Source organism: Neoarius graeffei, chromosome 5 (assembly GCF_027579695.1).
Source record: "Neoarius graeffei isolate fNeoGra1 chromosome 5, fNeoGra1.pri, whole genome shotgun sequence".
In the NCBI taxonomy this organism is placed as follows: Eukaryota; Metazoa; Chordata; class Actinopteri; order Siluriformes; family Ariidae; genus Neoarius; species Neoarius graeffei.
The window spans coordinates 5,623,322-5,649,716 of record NC_083573.1 but is presented as its reverse complement, the minus strand read 5'-3'; the positions used below and the strand labels follow the sequence as shown (position 1 = coordinate 5,649,716).

Below are 26,395 nucleotides of genomic sequence, written 5' to 3'. Positions count from 1 at the left end.
AGTAGATCGATTGACAGAGAGACAGACAAATAAATAAATACTGGTTAAAAAAAAGTACAGCTGTTTCATCTCATCTCATTATCTCTAGCTGCTTTATCCTGTTCTACAGGGTCGCAGGCAAGCTGGAGCCTATCCCAGCTGACTACGGGCGAAAGGCGGGGTACACCCTGGACAAGTCGCCAGGTCATCACAGGGCTGACACATAGACACAGACAACCATTCACACTCACATTCACACCTACGGTCAATTTAGAGTCACCAGTTAACCTAACCTGCATGTCTTTGGACTGTGGGGGAAACCGGAGCACCCGGAGGAAACCCACGCGGACACGGGGAGAACATGCAAACTCCGCACAGAAAGGCCCTCGCCGGCCCCGGGGCTCGAACCAGGACCTTCTTGCTGTGAGGCGACAGTGCTAACCGCTACACCACCGTGCCGCCCCAGTACAGCTGTTTCTCAAACAAATTAGTAAGTAAATAAAGAAGGAAATAAATAAATAAATTCTGGTTATTCCTTGTAAAAAACAAAAAAAACCACCAAAGTACAGCTGTTTCTGAAACTTACAAATTAGTAAATAAGGAAGGAAATACATAAATAAATAAATTCTGGTTATTCCTTGTAAAAAAAAGTACAGCTGTTTCTGAAACAAACACAGTTGTTAATAAATAAATAAATAAATAAATAAGGAGGAAATAAACATACCAGGGAGCAAAAAATAAATAATTAAAAATTTCTCTATTTAAATTTCATGAATTGACAGTCTCATTGGAATTGTCCCCACCTACAGACACTGAGTTGTTGTTTTTTTAAACAAATATATTGATTTCCCTTCTTTCATGAAATACTCTGTGATGTTTTTCTTGGTTTTGCTGAATCTGATGTCATGGGGGGGGGGAATTGAGACACGTGTGAAATGTAAAAAGGTGTGAAGAGGAACCTGCTCCAACCGTCACCAGATTTACATCTGAACCGAGTTACGCAAACGACGTCACGCTGATTCTCAGTGATGTTTCCATAGAAACGACATTTATGTCACAAATATTGGTATAGAAGGTAATACAGTGATTAAAATGTTTTTTTTTAAATCTTGTTTTGATTTGACTTGTCATCAGTGACACTGATATCTTCACACACACACACTGATTAAAACAGGCTTTTCTCAGCACAATGAAAGATAAATCAGATTTTTGTTCAGATGAAGTGTTTTATCTTCCAGAAACGACTTATTTCTTGGTGTTTCAGCGTCCAGCTTTCACCTCAACTTCCTGACACGTGTCTCTTTCAGGACTCTGTCATTGAAGTCGATGAGAACGGCACTCTGGACCTGAGCATGAAGAAGAAGAAGGAGAAAACCACGGAGTCGCCGCTCATGCCTGCGTTAGGAGAGGCCGTGTTCACTCCTCCTGAAGCCTCTCTGGCTAAAGTGGGAGGCGTCCAGATTTCCACGGCCTTCTTCCGAGCTGTGTACGAGCAGGAGGGCTGGGACATGCCCCTGAATTTCAGCAAAGCACCGCTTCAGAAGGACAAAGACGTACGACTATAAGTACATGGCTTTCTCCATGCACATTCCTTCGACTAGCATTATCTCCTGAATGAGTTCTCAGTTCTGATTGGCCAGTCATTGTTGGCACGGTGAAGTTTTTGTCTGACGAGACGTTTTCTGAGCATTTATAGAAGGAGTCTGTAGTTTTAGCGCAGTCAGAGGTAAAGCTGTACGTTTTCCGACAGAATTCTTTCTTGGTAACCTGAAGAAGCTGTTTAGAGCTTTTGTAGGTAGATCACAACTTTAAAGGGAACTCTAAACAGATAAAAATACACCATAAATCATTTGAATTGGCAAATAAGAGGAATAAAGCACGTCAGGTCATGTTATTATGAGAAAATAATCAACTTCAGGGTGGTAACAGGAACTCCAGCTCATCACACCACTCCATCATTGATTATTTTCCTAAAACAGCCAACCATGGAGTGGTTTATTCATGACGTAACTTTGGTTTCCTGTGCAAACATTTAAAACTGCTTTCAGCCTGTCAGTTGTTCAGATTCGAACAACATTGCACTTAATTTGATGAATGGATGGTATGGGATGGTACTGATAGAAACGCGAGATGTTTTATTTTTGTGAAAGTCCGATTTGTCTCCAAACATCTGGCCTGTTACCTTAAACATGTCACACAGAAGTCAATCCCAAAGCTTTTGGCTTGTCATAAACTCAACACGGGATTAAGAGAGTTCAGATGGATTTATATTTATACGGTGTAGCAATCGCTGTAATGCTGAAGCAACATGGCTTGGATGAGAACATCTGGTGTGCTTACATTACACTATGTGGTTTTGATGTCATTTTCCTTTGGGTAATAATTCTGCATCTTGTAGATGGAGCAGCTGGATAGGATGTCGCTCGAGGATAAAGTCTTCGCCGGAGATGCGAGCATGACCAGTGCCAAGAACAAGATGCTCATTCGAGACGCCAAGAAAGAACTGATGAGGTATGACAACGAACGCACCAAGAACACATGGAGTGATTTGAAAACAAAAAAAACAAAACATGGTCATTGCTTTTAATTTCAGAACGATACACCAGATTTGAAAATAGATGTCAGTGTTTATTTACATTTTGCAGAATGATTTATGATTAATCACAGCAGTTCAGTTCACTTCAGAGCTTTGATTCATTCACTTGGAACTTTAAACAGAGAGACACCACTTTCACGAAAGTCAATATTTACGTAAATCGACGACAAAAAAAAAAAAGACGGCAGGTGCGTGTATGTGTATTTCACTTGTTACTCTTGGGTCAAAATTTTTCAAAAAGTCATAAAACATAAATTTTTTATCTGTTTTTTTTTATATTTTGGATCAAAACGACGTCATCAAATGTAAATATTTTAACTTTTCAATAATTCTGAATAATTGAGGTGTGTAAGTTGAACTTTTAAATACGATCACTCCACTTTTCATTAAAAAAAAAGTTGAATAATTAATTTCAATCTGAATACCTCTAACGCATGTTCTGCATGACAGCTGTCCAACACCTGGTTGTGACGGGAGCGGGCATGTGACGGGAAATTATGCATCGCACAGAAGGTAAGAGAAAAAAAACCTCCCTCAAGTGTCAGGAGAAAAAATTTGCTTCCCCATCTGACTCCACTTCTAAATTTGGAATCACTTTCATTTTGAAATGAGCTCAATGAAGTCGAATCACTGACAGGAACACCGAATGCGATTCATGTGATTCACCGACTGTGATTTCTCTTTTCACGAAATGTGATTAAATGAGTCACCGAATGCGAGTAATCTGACTCACCTCATGTGATTTGTCTGAGTCACCTCATGTGATTCAAATGATTCATCTCACGCGATTAATCCGATTCACCTAATATGATTCATCCGATTCATTGAATGTGATTCATCTGTTTCAGCAAATGTGATTAAATGAGTCACCTAATGCGAGTTATCCGATTCACCGAATATGATTCATCCAATTCACTGAATGCGATTCATCCAATTCACCAAATGTCATTAAACGAGTCACCTCACGTGAATTATCTAATTCACCTAATGCAGTTCATCCAATTCAAGTAATGCGATTTATCTGATTCACTGAATGCAAATCATCCGATTCACCTAATATGATTCAAGTGATTCACATAAATGTGATTCACCCAATTCACCAAATGTGATGAAACAATTCATCTAGTTCGATTCCTCCAATTCACCTCGTGTAACTCATCTAATTCACAGAATGCAGTTCAAGCAATTCATCGAATACGTTTCATGTGATTCACCAAATGTGATTTATCTTTTCACCAAATGTGTTTCAAAAAGTCACCTAATGCGTGTCATCTGATTCACCTAATGTGATTTGTCTGAGTGACCTCATGTGATTCAAATGATTTGTCTCATGCGATTAATCTAGTTCACCTCATACGATTCATCTGATTCACTGAATGTGATAAATCTGATTCACCAAATGTCATAAAACGAGTCACCTCATGTGATTCATCCAATTCACCTAATGCGATTCATCCAGTTCACCTCATGTGATTTATCTGATTCACTGAATGCAAATCATCCGATTCACCTAATATGATCCAAGTGATTCACATAAATGTGATTCACCAAATGTGATGAACCAATTCATCTAATTCGATTCATTTGCTTCACCTCGTGGAACTCATCTAATTCACAGAATTCAGTTCAAACAATTCATCGAATATGTTTCATGTGATTCACCAAATGTGATTTATCTTTTCACCAAATGTGTTTCAACAAGTCACCTAGTGTGAGCCATCTGATTCAGCTCATGTGATTCGTCCAATTCACCTAATGCAATTCATCCAGTTCACCTAATGTGATTCATCCAGTTCACCTAAGGCGATTAATCTGATTCACTGAATGCAAATCATCCATTTCACCTAATATGATGCAAGTCATTCAAATAAATGTGATTCACCCGATGCACCAAATATGATCAAACGATTCATCATATTTGGTGATTCATCCGATTCACCTAGTGTAACTCATCTAATTCACAGAATGCAGTTCAGACGATTCATCGAATACGTTTCATGTGATTCACCAAATGTGATTTATCTCTTCACGAAATGTGTTTAAACAAGTCACCTAATGCAAGTCATCTGATTCACCTAATGTGATTTGTCTGAGTGACCTCATGCGATTCAAATGATTTGTCTCATGCGATTAATCCAATTCACCTCATACGATTCATCTGATTCACTGAATGTGATAAATCTGATTCACCAAATGTCATAAAACGAGTCACCTCATGTGATTCATCCAATTCACCTAATGCGATTCATCCAGTTCACCTCATGTGATTTATCTGATTCACTGAATGCAAATCATCCGATTCACCTAATATGATCCAAGTGATTCACATAAATGTGATTCACCAAATGTGATGAACCAATTCATCTAATTCGATTCATTTGATTCGCCTCGTGTAACTCATCTAATTCACAGAATGCAGTTCAAACAATTCATCGAATATGTTTCATGTGATTCACCAAATGTGATTTATCTTTTCACCAAATGTGTTTCAACAAGTCACCTAGTGTGAGCCATCTGATTCAGCTCATGTGATTCGTCCAATTCACCTAATGCAATTCATCCAGTTCACCTAATGTGATTCATCCAATTCACCTAAGGCGATTAATCTGATTCACTGAATGCAAATCATCCATTTCACCTAATATGATGCAAGTCATTCAAATAAATGTGATTCACCCGATGCACCAAATATGATCAAACGATTCATCATATTTGGTAATTCATCCGATTCACCTAGTGTAACTCATCTAATTCACAGAATGCAGTTCAGATGATTCATCGAATACGTTTCATGTGATTCACCAAATGTGATTTATCTCTTCACGAAATGTGTTTAAACAAGTCACCTAATGCAAGTCATCTGATTCACCTAATGTGATTCATCTGAGTGACCTTACGTGATTCATCCAATTCACCACATGCAATTCATTCAATTCACCAAATGCAATTCATCAGATTCACCTCATGCGATTCATGTGATTCACTGAATGCAAATAATCCAATTCACCTCATATGATTCAAGTGATTCACATAAATGTGATTCACCAAATGTGATGAAACAATTCACCGAATGTGATTCATCCGATTCACCTAGTGTAACTCAGCTAATTCACAGAATGCAGTTCAAACGATTCCTCAAATGCATTTCACATGATTCACGTAACGTGATTCACCTGATTCACCAAATGTGATGAAATGATGCATCAAAAGCAATTCATCCAATTCACCTAATGTGATTCATCCAATTCATCTGATGCGATTCATCCAATTCACCTCATGTGATCCATCTAATTCACCTCTTGCGATTCAAACGATGCATCGAACACAATTCACAGAATGTGATTCATCCAAATCACCAAATGTGATGAAGCGATTCATCTGATACGATTCATCTTCCTGAAGCATAAATTTCTCTTGCTTTCTGTTCAACACTTCACACAAATTTTGTTCTGATGTGCCGACATCCTGATGCTTTTGCGAATCTATTTTTACAAATTCCCAGCATTTCTTTATGCTAAAACTATCTGAATTTTATTCCTCGCTTTCACTTCTTCCAAACAAAGACAAGGTCATTGTAGCGAAATGTCTCTGAACTGAAGTGGTGACAAACGCATGGAGGAGAGGTGTAATGCAAAAGCAGGTGCTGTTTAATATTCATGTTTGGATTAAAACCAGAAGTGGGCGTGGCCTATATTGGAAATTTGTGAAACTTTTTTGGCAAGAATACTCCACCTTCTGTTTGGATCTGTTTTTATATTCGTGAGGGACGCAACATGGAGCCTTTAATCACAGGCCTTCGTTATTCTGCTTATAGCAGTTAATAATATACATTTGTACATTTAAATAATGTTTATAAAGTTCCAAATACATATAAATAAAATCAGTAGCTTAAATTCAGTATATTATTTTTGCATCTTTCGGTTTAATTTTATTTTATGTGCAGGTTGTTACAGTCTTGCACTTTATACTCCTTTGCTGTGTATCGTCCTTTTTTCCCCTGATTATCACACTTTATTGTTGTTTTATGACTCGTCGAGTTTATAAAATCATTTCCCCCTGATATGCAGTTATAATAATGTCTGACCATGACTTCATAGAGAGCGTAACCCATCATTTATTTCTACATTTTATCCTCATATAAAAAAAACCCTACTCTTCGTGAATATCACCATAGCAAAAATTGAGTCATTGTGGCTTTTTTTTTTCCCTGTAGCGTATCTGGATGCCCGTTAGCCGACAAGACCCTCAAATCTCTGATGGCTGCTAATGCACAGGAACTGAAGTAAGAGCGATTTAAACATGAGTTTTAACATCATGCTGTAGATTTTGATCCGTTTCAGACAGTATGGTGGACGTAGCATGGTACAGTATCCAAAAGACTCCTTTCGAGTTAACAATATGGTATCATTAGTGTATTGGTTTAGTACCATGATATTTATTGTCCACCTTTTCGTAAACAGGTGCCCAACCCCTGGCTGCGATGGTTCAGGTCATGTTACAGGAAACTATGCATCCCATCGAAGGTAGGAGAGATCTGACTTCCAGTACTTCACAATTTATTTGAGTGATTTTACGCACGGCTAATGTTTTTCCCCCCCAATGCAAATAAACGCATGATGAAATACGCATGTGACATTTTGGGACTGACAGGATCGTGGCCTTGTTTCAACATGAGAGTGGCAGCCTTTAAACGCCTTGATGCAACCAAATAGCCGTATCTTCTTCATGCATGCGTCTGTGCCGCTGAACTTGTCTGAGGTCTGACACGTTATTATTTCTGTGTCTAGTTTGTCAGGCTGTCCTCGAGCCAGGAAGGGCAACCTGAAGCTCACTCCGAGCAAAGACGAGAAGGAGGAGCCAGACATCAAGTAAGATTTTCGTCTTGTTTGTAAAATAAGTGGCTGCTTTGACGAACTTGCTAATTTTTGGCTGGAAGAACAGCTATAAATTTCTCATTCTGTGTAAATTTGCATAATTCAGAATAATTAGCGAGCCCTGGCTTGCGAGTTCTTTTTACAGTAAATGATAAACATGAGACGATCTAGCAGGACCTTTATTAAAATTACAATTAAAGTTAAACTTTCTTTTTATTTCGGGCAGGTGAGTTTTTTTATTTTTTAATACATAATACAATTAATTATATTCATGAAAGAAATTCCAAAGTAATAAATGAAGAATTTAAACAGTAATAAATGAAACTAAGTCAATATTTGTTGTGACGACCCTTTGCTTTAAAAAAAAAAAACAGTAGTTTTGATTAGTTACGATTAGTGCAGTTTGAGAAGGAAATGAGCCGTAAGTTTTACCGAGCGTCTAACAGAACAAGCCTCAGTTCTTCTGGACATTTCATCAAACATCCTTCTTGTTTTTTGGTCTGAAAAGTAAAAGTGATCTCTTTTCCAAAATGCAATAAAAACAAAAAAAAATATTTTTTTCATTCACGTGAGCCTTTCTTGAACTGATAAAATGGACAAAGAAAAGATTTTCAATAGTTTTGATGACCAACTTAAAGGTAGACTGACTTTCAGATTTTTCAAGTGTAGGTCATAAAAAGAATTTTCCCTGACACCCAATTATTTTTGTTTAGTGGACCGACAGCTACTGAATTCAAATCACAGACTTAGAGCCACGTGGCCCGAAATTCTTCGCTATTTTTTCCTGCTTCAGCATGACCCGATACAAGATACCACGTCATGCATCACGTGATGGGCTTTCCCCGTTCGCACAAGGAAGCATTGTGGGATACAAATTTGAAACAGGAGAGAAAAATGGAGGGCATGAGTGTGCAAATGAAACGTGAAAGGCCGACTACAGTAACGGAAAGAAAGCGAGAAGAAAAGACGTTATGTTATATATAAATGAAAGGAAACAGGACCAAACTAATAAATATTGGCGGTCAGAGAGCACCTCGGTGTGATCAGCTGTTCGTTTAGCGACAGAATGATGTAACCGTCAGTGCACGGTCAAAGATAAACCTGTAGATGGCAGTAATGCAACACTGGATGCTGCATGATGGAAAACCCAACAGAACAAGGAAAAGAAGAAGCAGGTAAAACTGTGCATGCGCACACGGACTTCCTCTGTCTGCTTGACTGCGTGAAGCGAACAATTTCAAGTGCATTATTTGCTCGGGAATCCCCTCAAATTAAATAACTTCCTAGCCACGGAATGTTTTTTTTTTCTTTTTTCTTGAGATATTACAGAAATAGGGCGTCACGGTGGTGTAGTGGTTAGCGCTGTCGCCTCACAGCAAGAAGGTCCTGGGTTCGAGCCCCGGGGCCGGCGAGGGCCTTTCTGTGTGGAGTTTGCATGTTCTCCCCGTGTCCGCGTGGGTTTCCTCCGAGTGCTCCGGTTTCCCCCACAGTCCAAAGACATGCAGGTTAGGTTAACTGGTGACTCTAAATTGAGCGTAGGTGTGAATGTGAGTGTGAATGGTTGTCTGTGTCTATGTGTCAGCCCTGTGATGACCTGGCGACTTGTCCAGGGTGTACCCCGCCTTTCGCCCGTAGTCAGCTGGGATAGGCTCCAGCTTGCCTGCGACCCTGTAGAAGGATAAAGCGGCTAGAGATAATGAGATGAGATGAGATTACAGAAATAAACATACTGTACATAAACAATGACCAAAAGGAACTAGATTTCACCGATTTTATGAAATCGAAAAGCCATCTACTTTTAATTATATTTTATTATAAATACAAACAAAGTTAAAATTTAATTTCTGCAACACACTCAAAAAAACGTTGGGACAGAAGCAAAAGAAGACTGAAAAGCTTATCAGATATTCAAGTAACATCATTTTGGACGATTCTCCAAGAAGCAGGTTAATTAGGAACATGCTTGCGTATAAAAGGAGCATCTACCAAAGGCTCAGTCTTTGCAAGCAACGATGAGGTGTGGCTCACTGCTTTGTACCAAAAGTCATGATAGAATTTTAGTCAATTCTAAGAGAACATTTCTCAAAGCAAGATTTTAGGTTTTTCAGAATCTACAGTACATTTATATTGTGAAAAGATTCAGGGAATTCGGAGACATTTCAGTGTGTAAAGGGCGAGGTCAAAAGCCACTGTTGAGTGTGTGTGACCTTCAAGCCCTCAGGCGGCACTGCCTGAGAAACCGTCATGCTAATGTGACAAATATAGCCACATGGGCTTGGGAGTACTTCGGAAAAACATTTTTACTTAAAACAGTCCACTGCTACGTCCCGAAATGCAACCTGAACCTGTATTACGCAGGGAGGAAGCCATTCATCAATTCTTTGCAGAAACGCTGCTGATGTCTCTGGACCTGAACTCATCTCAGATGTGGAAACGTGCTGTGGTTAGATGAGTGCACATTTCAGCTCGTTTTCCGAGCTGAAGGTGAACACGACTGTCCAGTTTCTTATCAGGGAAAGCTGCAAAAACCAGCATCTGTGATAGTATAGGGGGTATCAGTGCCCACAGCATGTGTATGAAGGTACCATTGATACGGAGGCGTATATTGTGATTTTAGCTATCAAGTCAACGTCTCTTCCCGGGAAATCCATGCTTATTTGAGCAGGATAATGCCAGGCGTCATTCTGCACAGGCTACAAAAGCATGGCTTTGTAGACAGAGTGAGTGTGTTTGACTGGTCTGCTGCCAGTCCAGATCTGACCCCTTTTGAGAATGTATGGCGCATCATGAAGAGGAGAATCAGAGGACGGCGACTACGGACTGTTGAGGCAAGAATGGACAAAAATTACAGTAGCAAAACTGTAACAATTAGTCTCCTCGGATCCCATGTCTATGTCTCTTTTTTAATTATTAAACCAAATACGAGAGCACTGAAGCAGGTCTCGTATATACAAATTCTATATGTTGTTTACGAATCTATTAACGAAAGACATTCATGCTTCTTGTTACATTTCCATCTGCACCAGCATGTTTTATTTTAATTACGAATGTAAAATGACCCCCGCAGCAGGTCTCAGGAACATGAACATGTCAAAGACAGCAAGGGATGGAGCAAGCAGACCCGGTGCGTCTGTAATGTAATGTTTCTAGATTATTCTAAATTGGAGGCACTGACAACATTTTCCCCTCGGTGTGGCTGTGTGAGTGAGCTATTTGTTCCATCCCAGGTAGCCTTTCACCTATCCCAATATGGGCTATCAGAGAAAGGGCCAGTGACCCAGAAATCATGTGTGTTTTTTCCTCCTCCCCGACACACGACGCACAACAATTATCTGCAATTTGTGCCATTCCATTTCTGACCTGAGGCTGAGAGGGGGGAAAAATGAAACCGGCCAACTCGAGACTTTTCCGACTGGCTGGAAGGTTTTCTGTTTAGTTCCAAAGCAGCCCTTTTAATTATTTATCCTACCTTGTTTTGTCAAGTTTTTTTTTTAATCAGCATTTCATCGGATTAATCTACTTAATGGTTTTGAGGGGGGAGAAAAAAAACCCCATTCCCACTCGCCAAAGTTCAGCAGTATTTATACCGAGATTAGCAAAAGCGATAAATTAAACGTTCTACCATTTTCTTTTTTCGGAGTCACGTTCCGGCTGTTGGTTCGCCGCAGCTTTTTCTTTACACCCTGGTGATGAAATAACAGTGCAAGCAAAGCGCAGAGCCCACTTGAGCTTGGCCTCAACCAGATAATCTACTATAATAAACGTGTCACTGTGCGGTGATTTGGAGTGTAAGGGAACAAAAGAGTATCTGTCTGTGTGCGGCAAGAGGTTTAATTTAAGCGGGGGCAAAAGGTTGGGCCGCATCTGCACACGCCCCCAGCGGGGTGACCCACAAATCAACAACAAAAAAAGCCCGCACACACACTCACACACAACAGAGGACCGCTGCTTTGTTTGGGTCTTGAGACGCAACCTGTCACAGTGACCTCGTTCTACAGCTGATACGCCTGGTCACGGAGCTATTAAACCATAAACACGGTAAATAAAGATGGAGGATTTGAACACAACATGGTGTGCACAACAACCGTGTTATTCATAAGCAGGCTTATTTATAGGTTGCATGATTTATTTTGATTTATTTATTGGAATAAATGGCCTTATATGATCATCAAAGAAAACAACACTTAGATGCTCGGGGTCATTATATAAAACGTGTGTGTGTGTGTGTGTGTGTGTGTGTGTGTGTGTGTGTGTGTTTTCCATAACTGAGTGCAATGACTCATACAGTTTTCTGCATTTTATCAGCTTGAAATGTGTCAAGCTGAAATGCATTTTTTTTTAAATCACTTAAAAAGAGATTGATCTGCAGTGGGATCACGAAAAAGGGTGAGTTCTCCCAAATATAATGTCACTTACCCGGTTATTCCTTAACAACTGTTCATTATCGTTGTTATTGTGATGATGATGAAGCTCCTCTAAATACATCAGGCCATAATACGTGATAACGTTGGGGTATTTTTTATCCTGAAACATCACGCGTTATTCATTCAGGTGGAATTATTCTTCGAGTCTTTGAGTATTTTCAATGAGATTAGATCAGATGTTCAGTTTGGACATCCTGTCTTCTCTCCATGTTATCCAGCTATTGTAAATTGTGAAGTAGACCTCTTTAAAAAAAAGGAAAATGATTCTTTAAATCCTTCATATTTAACCTAATCCTCTGTGAAGAATTCAGAAGGAAATGAGAGGATGTAGGCTACACAGGTCTTTTTTCTTGATCATGTACCCACGGTGCCAGCAAACTGCTCCTGAATTCTTCCATGTCCCTGCGTTAGGTGTCCCGTAGTGGGCTGTGACGGGCAGGGTCACATCTCGGGGAAATACACCTCCCACCGTAGTGCTGGCAGCTGTCCTGTTGCTGCGAAGCGGCAGAAGGAGATGAACGGCATGGCCTTCTCGTGGAAAAGCTGCAAGCAGGAACTGCCTCACTGCCCTCTGCCCGGCTGTAATGGTTTGGGCCATGCCAACAACGTGTTTGCCACGCACAGGAGGTAAGTGACGACAACCAGAACCCTGACCATGTGCTCCAAACCCTTATCCTCTGTCACGTCACAGTTTGAAAATGTTGAACCATTTAGCTCAAATAATAATAACAATAAGCATAATATCAATTAGGGTGGCATGGTGGTGTAGTGGTTAGCACTGTCACCTCACAGCAAGAAGGTCCTGGGTTCGAGCCCAGCGGCCGGCGGGGGTCTTTCTGTGTGAAGTTTGCATGTTCTCCCTATGTCTGCGTGGGTCTCTGCCGGGTGCTCCGGTTTCCCCCACAGTCCAAAGACATGCAGGTTAGGATAATTGGTGACTCTAAATTGAGCGTAGGTGTGAATGTGAGTGTGAATGGTTGTTTGTCTCTGTGTCAGCCCTGTGATGACCTGGCGACTTATCCAGGGTGTACCCCGCCTCTCGCTCATAGTCAGCTGGGATAGGCTCCAGCTTGCCTGCAACCCTGTAGAACAGGATAAAGCGGCTACAGATAATGAATGGATGGATAGATCTCCTGTTCCACACTCCAGCCCAGTCGGTGGCGGTAATGCACCTTTAAGTTGGTTTGCCAACCACCAAAAAACTCTAAAGAAGAAGAAGAAGAAAATGGCAGAGCGTGTTACTGAACCAACTGAGGACGAAATAAAAACTCTACTCGAAAACAAAAACCCCAAAAAATACAATAAAAAAGCAACAAAATATGGAATAAAAGTATTTGATGGGAAGAACATATCTTTTTTTTATTTTTCAAGAATTATTATTCAAGCATTTTTCACAAATTGCTCCTGTCATTTCACCGGTTTGTTACATTCTAAGCGGAAATTATTTTATCAGACGTTTTGTATCAAGTTTTTTTATTTATCGAATTTGCAAAAAAAGTAAAAATAAAAATGCTCTGTTTCTCAAAACTCGGTGCTACGTGCCTCATCGGCTATCAGCTCACGTACGACTAGATTTCCTGGAATAACTGTTATATATAAGCTTCAGAAGCAACCACAAGCCTGTGAAGGAGCCATTTGTATCGATGTCTCTAAATATAATAAAGACCTGATAAATACAATGAGTATTTCAAGTGAAATGTAAATCGAGGAGTTTTAATTAGTTATTAAATCTGTCTTTAAAATCTTGACCTGGAATTAATTTACGTTGTCCACGATGTCACTCCTGAGCTCAGTGCTTTCCACCATTTTGAATAAACACTGGCACACTGGCACCAAAACCATAAAAACAACTAAATCAGATCGACAACGAAAGTTAACCACAAAGAGTTTAGAGTACGACCAAGAGGATTAAAGTTCATAGAAGTTTAACTCCGTATGTCATCATGACTAAAAGCGCTTCATTCACACCAGAAAGAGGTATAATTCCTTTTAAGAGTTATAACTTGGCCTTTAAGAAGCATTTTAGGCCGATTTTACATCTACAACGTTGAGTCCGTTTGGACAGAACCCTGGTGTGTTCTCAGCATCGGGTGTGGTTCTTGAGGCAGATGAGAACACACTCAGACGTGGACCAAAATATCCAGTCTGAGACTGGATTGATCTGCTTCCAAGTGAATTCGACCATTTGACTCTGAATCGACTCAGCTGCAGGAAATGAATCGAAGATGGCTGAGAACAGAAAATACAAACTGGACCAAAAGACAGAGCTGTAGTACTGCAGAAGTGGTTGTTGTTTTTTTTTCGCACATTGTATTTCTCACAAATTATTATTTCTTTTTGTTTAGTTATGTGCAGCGTGAAACTGAAATGACTCAAGGGTCAATTTCAGTCTGATTCGGACTCAAATGGACTAATTGCTGTGAAAATGCCTTTGGACAAGATATTTATATCAATGCTGTTTTATCGCTCCAGTTTATCAGGTTGTCCACTAAACGCTCAGAGCATCAAGAGGAAGCTCACAGGGGACGAGATGATGACCATCAAACTGAAAACCAGCAGTGGTGCGTCATGTTGTTCTTGTTTGCAAACACCATTTCCAGAAAAGTTGGGATATTTTTCCAAAATGCAATAAAAACAAAAATCAGTGATTTTTTTTTTAAATTCACATCAACATTTATTTTAACTGACAAAAAGTACAAAAAAAAATTCAATAGTTTTACTGACCAACTCAATTATATTTCATGATAAATATCAATCAACAAAGTTAGAATTTGATGCCTGCAACACATTAAAAAAAAGTTGGGATGGAGGCAAAATAAAACCGAAAAATTTATCGGATATTCAAGTGACACCATTTTGGACGATTCCACAATAAGCAGGTTAATTAGGAACATGATTGGGTATAAAAGGAGCATCCACAGACTTTGCAAGCAACGATGGGGCTTGGCTCACTCCTTTGTACCAAAATTCATGAGAGAATTTTAGTCAATTCATAGAGAACATTTCTCAACACAAGATTTTAGGTTTTTCAAAATCTACAGTGCATAATATTGTGAAAAGATTCAGGGAATTCAGAGACATTTCAGTGCGTAAAGGGCGGAGTCAGAAACCACTGCTGAGTGTGCGTGACCTTCCACCGCTACATGTAACCTGAAACCGTATTATGCAAGGAGGAAGCCATTCATCAATTCTATACGGAAACGCCACTGATTTCTCTGGGCCTGAACTCATCTCAGATTGACTGAAAGGCAGTGGAAACGTAGAGTGCGTGTGCTTGACTGGCCTGCTGCCAGTTGAGATCTGTCTCCTATTAAGAACGTATGGCGCATCATGAAGAGGAGAATCAGACAACCGCGACCATGGACTGTTGAGCAGCTGAAGTCTTGTATCAAGCAAGAATGGACAAAAATTCCAGTTGCAAAACTGCAACAATTAGTATCCTCAGATTCCAGACCATGAAAAAGTGTTACTCAAGGAAAGGTGATGTAATACAATGGTAATAATGCCTCTGTCACAACTTTTTTTTGAGTGTGTTGCAGGCATCAAATTGGGGTTTGTAAATGGGCTTTGTAAATGTTGTTTGGGTTGTTGTTTTTATTTATTTATTTATTTGTTTATTCATTCATTCTTGCTTTGTAAGACATCATGGTCCAGCACAGGAATATCTGGATTAGTGGTTTCTCTCTGAAATAAATGCACCTTAGCTGCTGTGACTTGTCCGAATTGATTTTAACTCACTTTCCTTGTGCATTGTGGTCATTTCTTGCATGTGAGACAGGCATTGAGAGTAGTGAGGACATGCAGCATTTGGATCATGAAATCAAGGAGCTCAACGAATCTAATTTGAAAATAGAGGCCGACATGATGCAGCTTCAGACGCAGGTAAAGCGCAAACAAATTCAAGCATCAACGCATGTAAAACCGTATTCAAAATCGGTTCATGCAAACTGCTAAAGCAGTTATGTAAACTTACTGTTTGCCTGAAGAAGCTCAATGTTTTGGTCTTCACTTTAAAGTGATATCATGTGAGACCGATGTATTTTTAAGGGTTAAAGTACTAATGTTAGCTGCCTTCTCTGCTTCTTTCACTGTCAATATGTTAAAATAAAACCTGGTGGAATGAAATGGAAATAAAATTCTCTCGCAATTTTCAATCGGTCTTGATCCAGATCTCGTCCATGGAGTGCAACCTTAAGACCATCGAAGAAGAGAACAAGATGATCGAGCAGCACAATGACAGCTTGCTGAAGGAGTTGGCGCGGCTCAGCCAAGCGCTCATCAACAGCCTTACTGACATCCAGCTACCGCAAATGGTGAATAATGCGATTATCTGGTATTTGCATCACAGTTACATACATAACTAGCCTTCTGTTTCACCCTTCCTAACTGCTAAGGATTGTGATGAGCTTCCGGATGACTGATGTCACAATGTCGTGAGGAACTGATTGTATCTGTTTGGAACAATGTATCTTCGGACTGATTGGAAGGGTCGTCCGAGATAAAGGCCGCACTTGTGTCACCTGGTAACGCCACGTAGGGACATGGTAATGCCAAAATGGATGCTCAAATGTAGGCCAAAGTGATGATGTGTAGCACCCAGTGGTCCAGTCTCTGTCTTTCTACCATGATGTAAACAGTTGATCTGATGATCAAATCCCTAATGTACAGACCAAATAGTACAGTTGGGCATTTCCTGGGCTTAGCTAGGTCATGCTCAGCAGGGTCCGTTTCATTCAACATTGCAAGATCAATGGGTTAAATAGCACAAGTGGGTGATACGACTTTGGGCAGAAACCTACTGTTGAACCATCAGGTCACTCTGGTGTCAGCATTGACAAGTTTATCTAAAATGACCATTGAGTTTTGCTGAAGTGATTATTTGCAAATTTCAGTTGAGCATCCCGGATGGACTCATACAAGTATAAACCTCTTGTTACTTGCTGAAGTGAACACCACATACTTGTTCAGTGAATGTAGATGAGGACTTTCTGCTGTTAAGCAGTCCCTATAGGATGGTGAGTACTTGAGGAAGCAGGCACTGGATACAGATGTTGTAAGCACATACCATTTGTTTCCATCAGAGAGCATGCAAGGCCCGTGTACTACGCCAAACCCACATGGTCAGTTAACCTGACCAAGCATGCCAAATCAATCTGTCCATTTGATCTATTCAGTGAGGAAACTACCAAGGCATTCTGTTAAGGAGAACCACAGTTGATAGGGAGTCCATTTCAAATCGATGAAAAGGTCCAGTTGTACCCAACCAACCTACCTTACCTGTCCTCCTCGCACCTCATGGCATATCAGGCCTCCTCTGCTTCTGGTTTCTTTAACAGCTCTTTTTTTATGGGAGAGGGTTATCCATTCAGTCCAACCCCCAATCTGGAGGGCCATGTACCCAACCAAACTTTCCCAATATTTATTTTCCCCAGATGCCACTGCTGGCTGGAAACAGCATTCTCCAGGGCATATGTGCTGTTTTGATGGTCCATATGCTGCATCATTGTGCCATCTTGGCTAACCATGGGTGGGCCTGCCTGAGGAGTTTTCAGGAGGGATGGAGAGTGGCATTGGACCTTCAGCCTTGTTGGTGTATTGATGTATATTACCATCACAATGGACGGCACAGTGGTGTGGTGGTTAGCACTGTCGCCTCACAGCAAGAAGGTTCTGGGTTTGAGCCCAGTGGGCGACAGGGGCCTTTCTGTGTGGAGTTTGCGTGTTCTCCCCATGTCTGCATGGGTTTCCTCTGGGTGGTCCAGTTTCCCCCACCATCCAAAAATGCAGTTAGGTTAGGTTAGGTTAACTGGCTACTGTAAATTGCCCATAGGTGTGAATGTGTGTGTGAATGGTTGAGAGGAGAAACCCTCGATAATAATCCAGTCGAAGGCAATGGGAAAACCACAACTGTGATTCTTCCCGAAAAACTTTAATAGCTGGAGCTGTCAGAGGCAGAACCATCAGGCAGAACACGAAAGAAAAAGAAGAAGACCATCACAATGATTGCATCATTGATTGCATCTGAATGCTTTGTGCAGATCCACTGACATGAACCAGTCACCCAGATATGGCTCCAAACATTGTTTCCCTGTGCTGCTTACATGAGGAATGAAAATGAGAATCAGCTCTTGGGCTTTCAGGCTTTAGTTCGAGGATCTGATGCTAGCGACACCAGATCATGTAGAAATCAACTTAGCAGTTTCTTTGTTGTTGCCCGTGAACGTTTATGATTAGCAGGTTGTTTCAGATCAGACGCGACTCAATCAGGGTCTAAATCCAGCACTTGAATGCACTGTGTCCACACCAGCACAGCCTCCGACTGATGGAGACTGCTTCTTGAAGATGGTCAACGACAAGGAAGCAGACACATAACGAGTGGTCGTTATCGGCTTCCAGGGAGCTTAGACGCTGGCTGTACAAGAGCTAATCCTGCAGCGTGGCTTGGTAGTCACTTGGAGCCAAATCTGCTCTGAGCTGTGGAAACCAGCTAATGTGGTGGCAACCCACAAGGAGCGTGCGTTATGTTGGGAAAGAATAACATTTGAATATGTAAACAGAATGAGTCACTAGCTTGCTAGTCTTTAGACAACAGGGATGTAGGAACTAAGGAGTGTTAGCAAACACGCTTAGCGCCTGACTGATATTCAGGAGGCTGTGGGGCTCGGCCGGAGTGCTGACGAAGGCACCGATCGGCTAAGATACAGGATAAAAGGCAGAAAGCCCAACTCCAACGACTGTCTGGGTATTCGGACTTGTCTTGGCCTGTAGCTACGCACACAAGATGATGTCCAAGTGTCGTCCATTTCAAGATATGCACGTCCACCAGAAATTTTTTTTTTTAGCAGTATAAATATCTCATATTTGCCCCCATCACACCATGACACCCTCTTTTCACGTTTAAGAAATGATCTTGAATATGGTGAATTTTTTACGCACTCCCTCTATCTTCCAGGGTCCAATCAACGAGCAGAATTTTGAAGCTTACATCAAGACGTTGACGGATATGTACAACAGTTCGGAACACGAGTATTCGCCAGAGTGCAAGGCCTTGTTGGACAGCATCAGACAGGCCATTAAGGGCATCCATGTAGAAACTGTCTGCTCACCATGAAATCCCGTCTTTGCGGACAAGCAATATCTCTGGACAGCTTTTATTCATTTTGTTCTTTTTGTTCGTTTGCGTGGCTGGCTTCAAACCATGTGCAAGAAATAACTTATTGTTAAAAATAAATCTATTCCATGTATTGTACTGATAAACGCCGGCCACGTTTTATTTGATTGACATTTTGCGATTGAGATTCTTAATACCCCTTTGCACATATTTATTTCATTTGCTTGACTCGTTTGTTTTGTGTATTTATACTTCTGGGTAATATTTATAATTCGTTTTATTTATTGTCTTGACTCATCGAAATAATTTATCAGACACTAATATATTTTATTTATTTGTTTTCTGTGTTGGTTGTTGATCATTGTTGCGCACTTCAGCTCCAAGCACACTGGTTTATTTGCTTTGGTGGCATTTCTTTCAGCGATGAACGATGTCAACAGGAATAATGCTATTGCGCCACCTAGTGGCCACATGCTCTTACTGCACCATGCCAGGCTCACTTTTTTTCTGAATGTATTGTGTGTTAAATCTTGGGATCAAACTGGTCATCTTAATTCCTGAGGCCAAAAGAGTTTCATTAAGCAGCACTCATGAATCGAAGAGACAAAAAATTATTACTCCCTGAAATTTATGTCAATACGAACTGCCTTTCGTGTGCACACTGCTGTGTGTGCATATACGTGCCTCTATGTAAATGAGTACATGGAATATATGATGTTTTGTGGTAGAACAGTATTACGTGAATGGTGATTCCTTTATTATACAGCATATTTATTTTTTTTCCAAAAGAAAAATGCCTATAACTCTGTTTAGCTCATGCTTTTATGCCATTTGAAGTATGTAAGTATATTGTTGTAATATTGATCAAGTGTTTCATCCGTACTATGAGTTTCCTCCAAGCTAAAGCACAAACCTAAAAATTTTTTTGTTAGACAACCAATTGAAGTTTTCATCTGAACAGTTATTACCAACTGAAAGCTGTGCTGCAATTATTTTTCCACAAAAATTAGTTTTATGAGGAAAATTTTACCAAAATGTAAAATTAAAAAAATAATAATAATAAAGCACGTATGCCCTTGCATCTTTCCATGTATCAATCTAATTTCTTTTAAATTTCAGGATCATGGATCAGATATACTATTTAACAGAGATGGCCATGAGATTTTATGCTTCACAGGTTTTTACAGGCAAATATTCATACACCTTCAAATTAAAATCAAGTTGTCTCCAGACAGCCACGACTCAAAGACAAAAAAAAAAAAATGTACAGGTTCGACCAAATGATCCGACTGGAATCAAATTCTTTCAAATGATGTGTAATTTGTAATTATGTTATTTGTAATTTCTAATATTTAATTTATAAACCACACATTGTTTGCTCAGGAACTTTTGTGAGGACTATTCCTGTTTGTATTTGATGTTTTGTAATGTGAACTGAATTGGAATTTTTTTCTGTGTAATAATATTAGTATACAACGCTGTACTGTAAATTATTGTTTCTTTTTGTTGAAAGATTTTTTTTCAGTTCAAGTAGTTTCTATATCAAAGTTTCTTTACACTTTTACTATTTCATAAGCAGTAATGCGCTGTGTTGTACAGTTTGTGTATGGTAGAAATAAACTATTTAAGGATCACAGGTTGTCCATTTTGATTAAAACACTGAAAAAAAAAATTCGATCAGCAGAAAAGTTATCAGGAGAGATAAAAAAAAATCGTGCCAATGAGGCTGTAGCTCATCCCAGCCACTGTTGTTGTGTGCGAGTTTGAAATCCGAACAATCCTGTAGGAGGAGTAGCGATTTTCGTGCAATTGCACGTGACCCCTCTGGAGCCTCATCTGTGGCAGGTGGCACCACCCGGTGAACAATTCTTGTTGGAATATGTCTTGAGAGTCTCCTGGGTGAGTTTCAGTGAAAACGTCCTCGCAGTTTACAAAGAATAGCATTTAATGTGACGAGTCACCCAAAAATTTCAGACACCCATAAAATCATAAATTTTACAGGTGGCACCGCCGACTTGACAACTTTTATACATCCCCACCTGGGGAACTTTCTGTATGAGTTTGATCAAAATCCAATCACTCCTGTAGGACGAGTAGCGATTTTCGTGCAATTGCACGTGACCCCTCTGGAGCCTCATCTGTGGCAGGTGGCGCTACCTGGTAAACAAGTCTTGTTGGAATATGTCTTTAGAGTCTTCTGGGTGAGTTTCAGTGAAAACGTCCTCGCAGTTTACAAAGAGTAGTGTTTGACCCAAAAATTTCAGACGCCCATAAAATCGTAAATATGACAGGTGGTGCCACCGTCTTGAGAACTTTTATGCACATCCACCTGGGGGAACATTGTTTGTGAGTTTGATCGAAATCCGATCAATCCTGTTGGAGGAGTCGCGATTTTTGTAAATTGTGGACGGACGACGCGTGATCGCACAAGTTCATCCGGCCTGGCCTACAGCTGGATGAGCTAAAAACTGGAGCGACATCAAGTCACCAATCCCAGGAATTCCATCGCTTGCATATTTTCCATTGACTATTCATGATAACACTTGCAGACCACCAGGCCATGAGGAACCTGTTGGCCTGTATCTGACTAGGAAGGCATATGAAACACTCTTTGTGGAATGGCATGTCACTGGAAGGGCCACATATCCAGCCTGTTCACAGTCCACCGTGGTCACCCAGTGGGTCAGAGGTCACTGTTTCGACCCGATGTCTTCACAGCATGCCAGATGAACATCATGCCTGTCTGATAACTGAGTAGCTGCCATTCAGTTCACATTTGGACACAGACGGAAACGTTCAGCAGACTGACCTTCAAAAGAATGCAGCCAGATCAATCACCTGATCCTTAGGTGGCATAACTTTGCGCAGAAACCCAGGGATCAGTCATGGGGTGATTCCAGAGTCATTCAGCCAACGATACATGCTTTTTACCAAGGTGTGCGAATCTCCCACCCTTCCTGTTGGGGCGGCTGCCGGTAAAATAGCCATTGTGTCAGTTGCTCTCAATAAAACTACAGTGGTGCTTGAAAGTTTGTGAACCCTTTAGAATTTTCTATATTTCTGCATAAATATGACCTAAAACATCATCAGATTTTCACACAAGTCCTAAAAGTAGATAAACAGAGCCCAGTTAAACAAATGAGACAAAAATATTATACTTGGTCATTTATTTATTGAGGAAAATGATCCGATATTACATATCTGTGAGTGGCAAAAGTATGTGAACCTTTGCTTTCAGTATCTGGTGTGACCCCCTTGTGCAGCAATAACTGCAGCTAAACGTTTGCGGTAACTGTTGATCAGTCCTGCACACCGGCTTGGAGGAATTTTAGCCCGTTCCTCCATACAGAACAGCTTCATCTCTGGGATGTTGGTGGGTTTCCTCATATGAACTGATCGCTTCAGGTCCTTCCACAACATTTCCATTGGATTAAGGTCAGGACTTTGACTTGGCCATTCCAAAACATTAACTTTATTCTTCTTTAACCATTCTTTGGTAGAACGACTTGTGTGCTTAGGGTCGTTGTCTTGCTGCATGACCCACCTTCTTTTGAGATTCAGTTCATGGACAGATGTCCTGACATTTTCCTTTAGAATTCGCTGGTATAATTCAGAATTCATTGTTCCATCAATGATGGCAAGCCGTCCTGGCCCAGATACAGCAAAACAGGCCCAAACCATGATACTACCACCACCATGTTTCACAGATGGGATAAGGTTCTTATGCTGGAATCCAGTGTTTTCCTTTCTCCAAACATAACGCTTCTCATTTAAACCAAAAGTTCTATTTTGGTCTCCTCCATCCACAAAACATTTTTCCAATAGCCTTCTGGCTTGTCCACGTGCTCTTTAGCAAACTACAGATGAGCAGCAATGTTCTTTTTGGAGAGCAGTGGCTTTCTCCTTGCAACTCTATCATGCACACCATTGTTGTTCAGTGTTCTCCTGGTGGTGGACTCATGAACATGAACATTAGTCAATGTGAGAGAGGCCTTCAGTTGCTTAGAAGTTACCCCGGGGTCCTTTGTGACCTTGCAGACTATTACACGCCTTACTCTTGGAGTGATCTTTGTTGGTCGACCACTCCTGGGGAGGGTAACAGTAGTCTTGAATTTCCTCCATTTGTACACAATCTGTCTGACTGTGGATTGGTGGAGTCCAAACTCTTTAGAGATGGTTTTGTAACCTTTTCCAGCCTGATGAGCATCAACAATGCTTTTTCTGAGGTCCTCAGAAATCTCCTTTGTTCATGCCATGATACACTTCCACAAACCTGTGTTGTGAAGATCAGACTTTGATAGATCCCTGTTCTTTAAATAAAACAGGGTGCCCACTCACACCTGATTGTCATCCCATTGATTGAAAACACCTGACTCTAATTTCACCTTCAAATTAACTGCTAATCCTAGAGGTTCACATACTTTTGCCACTCACAGATATGTAATATCGGATCATTTTCCTCAATAAATAAATGACCAAGTATAATATTTTTGTCTCATTTGTTTAACTGGGTTCTGTTTATCTACTTTTAGGACTTGTGTGAAAATCTGATGATGTTTTAGGTCATATTTATGCAGAAATATAGAAAATTCTAAAGGGTTCACAAACTTTCAAGCACCACTGTAGCAACTCTCCATTGTGTGCATGACAATCTCGTAAGTATCAGAGTTTAAAAAGAACCAACTTACACCTGTGTCCTGTGTGTGAAAATTACAAATTAGACCTCACAGTATTTTCCTGTATAAGCATTTCATTTGCCAAAGTTCCAAGGATAGTATCTGCATGGGCAAACCTCCACACCCTGAATATTTCATAACCAGTCAGTCACCCGGTCTCCCTATTTCGGCCAGGCGAGCTGTCTCTGCCTGTATAATGTCAAACAATATCATCGTAAAGCAGAAAACAAGCAAGCACAGGTCAATTTTGGCACCCACTGCATCGTTTTGGTGTTACTGTCGTTATCACATAAATGCAACATCAATTACTCCAATACAACTCAACTCTCTGACTTAATTTAGTTAAGATACTCTGGATGAGTTTCAGGTCTTTTGCATCATTCCTTGGATGCACAGTTGTCAGAAGTTTACATACAGTGACATGAATGTCATCTTGGAAATGAACATCAGAGCAATATTTGGGCTTTCAATTATTTCTTTGAACTGTTCGTTTTCTGTGGCGAAATGATTGTACAACATATTTCTTGAATAGGAAAAAAACCATGAATTTGGTGCAGAAGTTTTAATTTATTTTGGGTTTTCTGAAATCAACACGGGGTCAAAATTATACATACAATGTCAAAAATTTACATCCGCTCACTTAGATTATTCATTCAGAGATGCTAAGACTTCCAAAATGTCTCTTATCTTGCCAAGGCCTCTTAACTTCCTGTTAGTGATCATGACTGACTCCAGCTGGTAGCTTCTCTGTGCCTTCATAAAAAGGGTTTGTTTACAGCACTCATTGGATTGACCAACACACAGTAAAATGGGAAAGTCCAAGGAGCTCAGTGCAGATCTGAGAAAGAGGATCACAGATGTACACAACTCCGGAATGTCTCTTGGAGCCATTTCTAAACAACTACAAATTCCAAGATCAGTTCAAACAATTGTATCCAAGTTATTGTGAGGTGTAGTCACTTTGCCAAGCCATTTTGCTTCAAGAAAACCCAAACTGTCACCCTCAGCTGAAAGGAAATTGGTTTGGACGGTCAGGAACAACCCGGGAACCACCATGGCACAGCCCTGCCATGAACTGGAAGCTGATGGATCACCATCTACAGTTCAGATCACCATGGTCTAAGAGCTTGCTATCCAAGAAATAACCCCCTGCTCCAAAACTGACACCTTCAAGCTGAACAAAAGTTTGAAGCTGACCACACAGACAAAGAAAAAGCCTTCTGGAGGAAAGCTGTATCAGAAACACTTTAATTGCCAGGTATGTGGAGACACACAAGGAATTTGACTCCGGTTCACTTAGCTCTCACAGTACAAAACAGATAAAAATGCGTAGACACAAAACAAACAAACAAGCAAACAACAACAACAAAAATAGGTGCATAGTGCAAAGTAATCCAGGTAAGTCAAGCATGGAATAGTTAAATAAATATAAAGTATACAGTGTGCACAGAATGACTGTATAAAGGCCAATTTATGCTGACAACGCAGTCCTTGCAGATGGCGTCGCAGATGGCGTCTGCGTAGCCTCCCCACCTTCGCAGATGCTCTGCGCGCACCTCCCAAAAATTGTGACCACCGCAGAAGCCTCGCAGACAGCGTCGCAGACAAGAGGGCTCTGATTGGTCCACTCTACATCCGCTGTACACGCACTTCCGCTTCCCTACTTTCCCGGTTTGGTTTGTTTTCACTACCGCCATTTTTAAAAACACGAGCGAAGATGGAGCAGCACAAAGAGCGGTTGATCGAGGAAGTGAGGAAGTACGTACATCTATACGACTCCAGTTCTAGTCATTATAAGTAACCGGAGGATAAACACTCAACTAACCACACCCACCAACTACTCCTAGCGATTTCACGACTTCGTGCCCCCTTGCGTTGTGGCAGTGAATAACATCGCGCACGCCTATTACTCCCCGCTCAACGATAAATTACAACTGTCTGCGAAAAGCTATCTGCGAAAGCCTTGTCGCAAGAGCATGCAGAGGCCCTAAGTGTTCAGATATTTTACAAGTGATATTACTGATATATGAATCTGGATTTTAGCTGTTGGGGCGGCACGGTGGTGTAGTGGTTAGCGCTGTCGCCTCACAGCAAGAAGGTCCTGGGTTCGAGCCCCGGGGCCGGCGAGGGCCTTTCTGTGCGGAGTTTGCATGTTCTCCCCGTGTCCGCGTGGGTTTCCTCCAGGTGCTCCGGTTTCCCCCACAGTCCAAAGACATGCAGGTTAGGTTAACTGGTGACTCTAAATTGACCGTAGGTGTGAATGTGAGTGTGAATGGTTGTCTGTGTCTATGTGTCAGCCCTGTGATGACCTGGCGACTTGTCCAGGGTGTACCCCGCCTTTCGCCCGTAGTCAGCTGGGATAGGCTCCAGCTTGCCTGCGACCCTGTAGAAGGATAAAGCGGCTAGAGATAATGAGATGAGATGAGATTTTAGCTGTTCATCACAGAAAGGATTTCCCTTTTGGTGCAATATGGTGCATAGTGCAAAGATGAATAGTAAATTTAAATAAGTATAAATATAAGTAACAGTGAGCATAGAATGACAGTATGAGTGTGCAGATATTTTGCAAGTGATATTACTGATATAGAATCTGGATTTTAGCTGTTCATCACAGAGACAACCTGAGGGAAGAAACTGTTCTTATGTCTAGTTGTTTTTGCATACAGAGATCTATATCGCCTCCCTGAGGGGAGAAGATTAAACAGATTGTGACCAGGGTGTGATGGGTCCGCAGA

General features: G+C 40.7%; 1 protein-coding gene across 1 annotated transcript in view; it reads left to right on the top strand.

The window, feature by feature from the left end:
* st18 (ST18 C2H2C-type zinc finger transcription factor) overlaps positions 1–19,054 on the top strand; it is a 45,225-nt gene extending 26,171 nt beyond the window's left edge. Inside the window, exons 10-20 of the mRNA XM_060920371.1 lie at positions 1,287–1,532; positions 2,378–2,490; positions 3,026–3,088; positions 6,789–6,857; positions 7,036–7,098; positions 7,363–7,443; positions 12,285–12,500; positions 14,346–14,434; positions 15,652–15,755; positions 16,043–16,186; positions 18,826–19,054. Of these exons, the coding sequence (XP_060776354.1) occupies positions 1,287–1,532; positions 2,378–2,490; positions 3,026–3,088; positions 6,789–6,857; positions 7,036–7,098; positions 7,363–7,443; positions 12,285–12,500; positions 14,346–14,434; positions 15,652–15,755; positions 16,043–16,186; positions 18,826–18,984 (1,347 nt within the window). The 3' untranslated portion in view covers positions 18,985–19,054. The remainder of the gene's footprint in view (positions 1–1,286; positions 1,533–2,377; positions 2,491–3,025; positions 3,089–6,788; positions 6,858–7,035; positions 7,099–7,362; positions 7,444–12,284; positions 12,501–14,345; positions 14,435–15,651; positions 15,756–16,042; positions 16,187–18,825) is intronic.
* Positions 19,055–26,395: the final 7,341 nt, after the last annotated feature.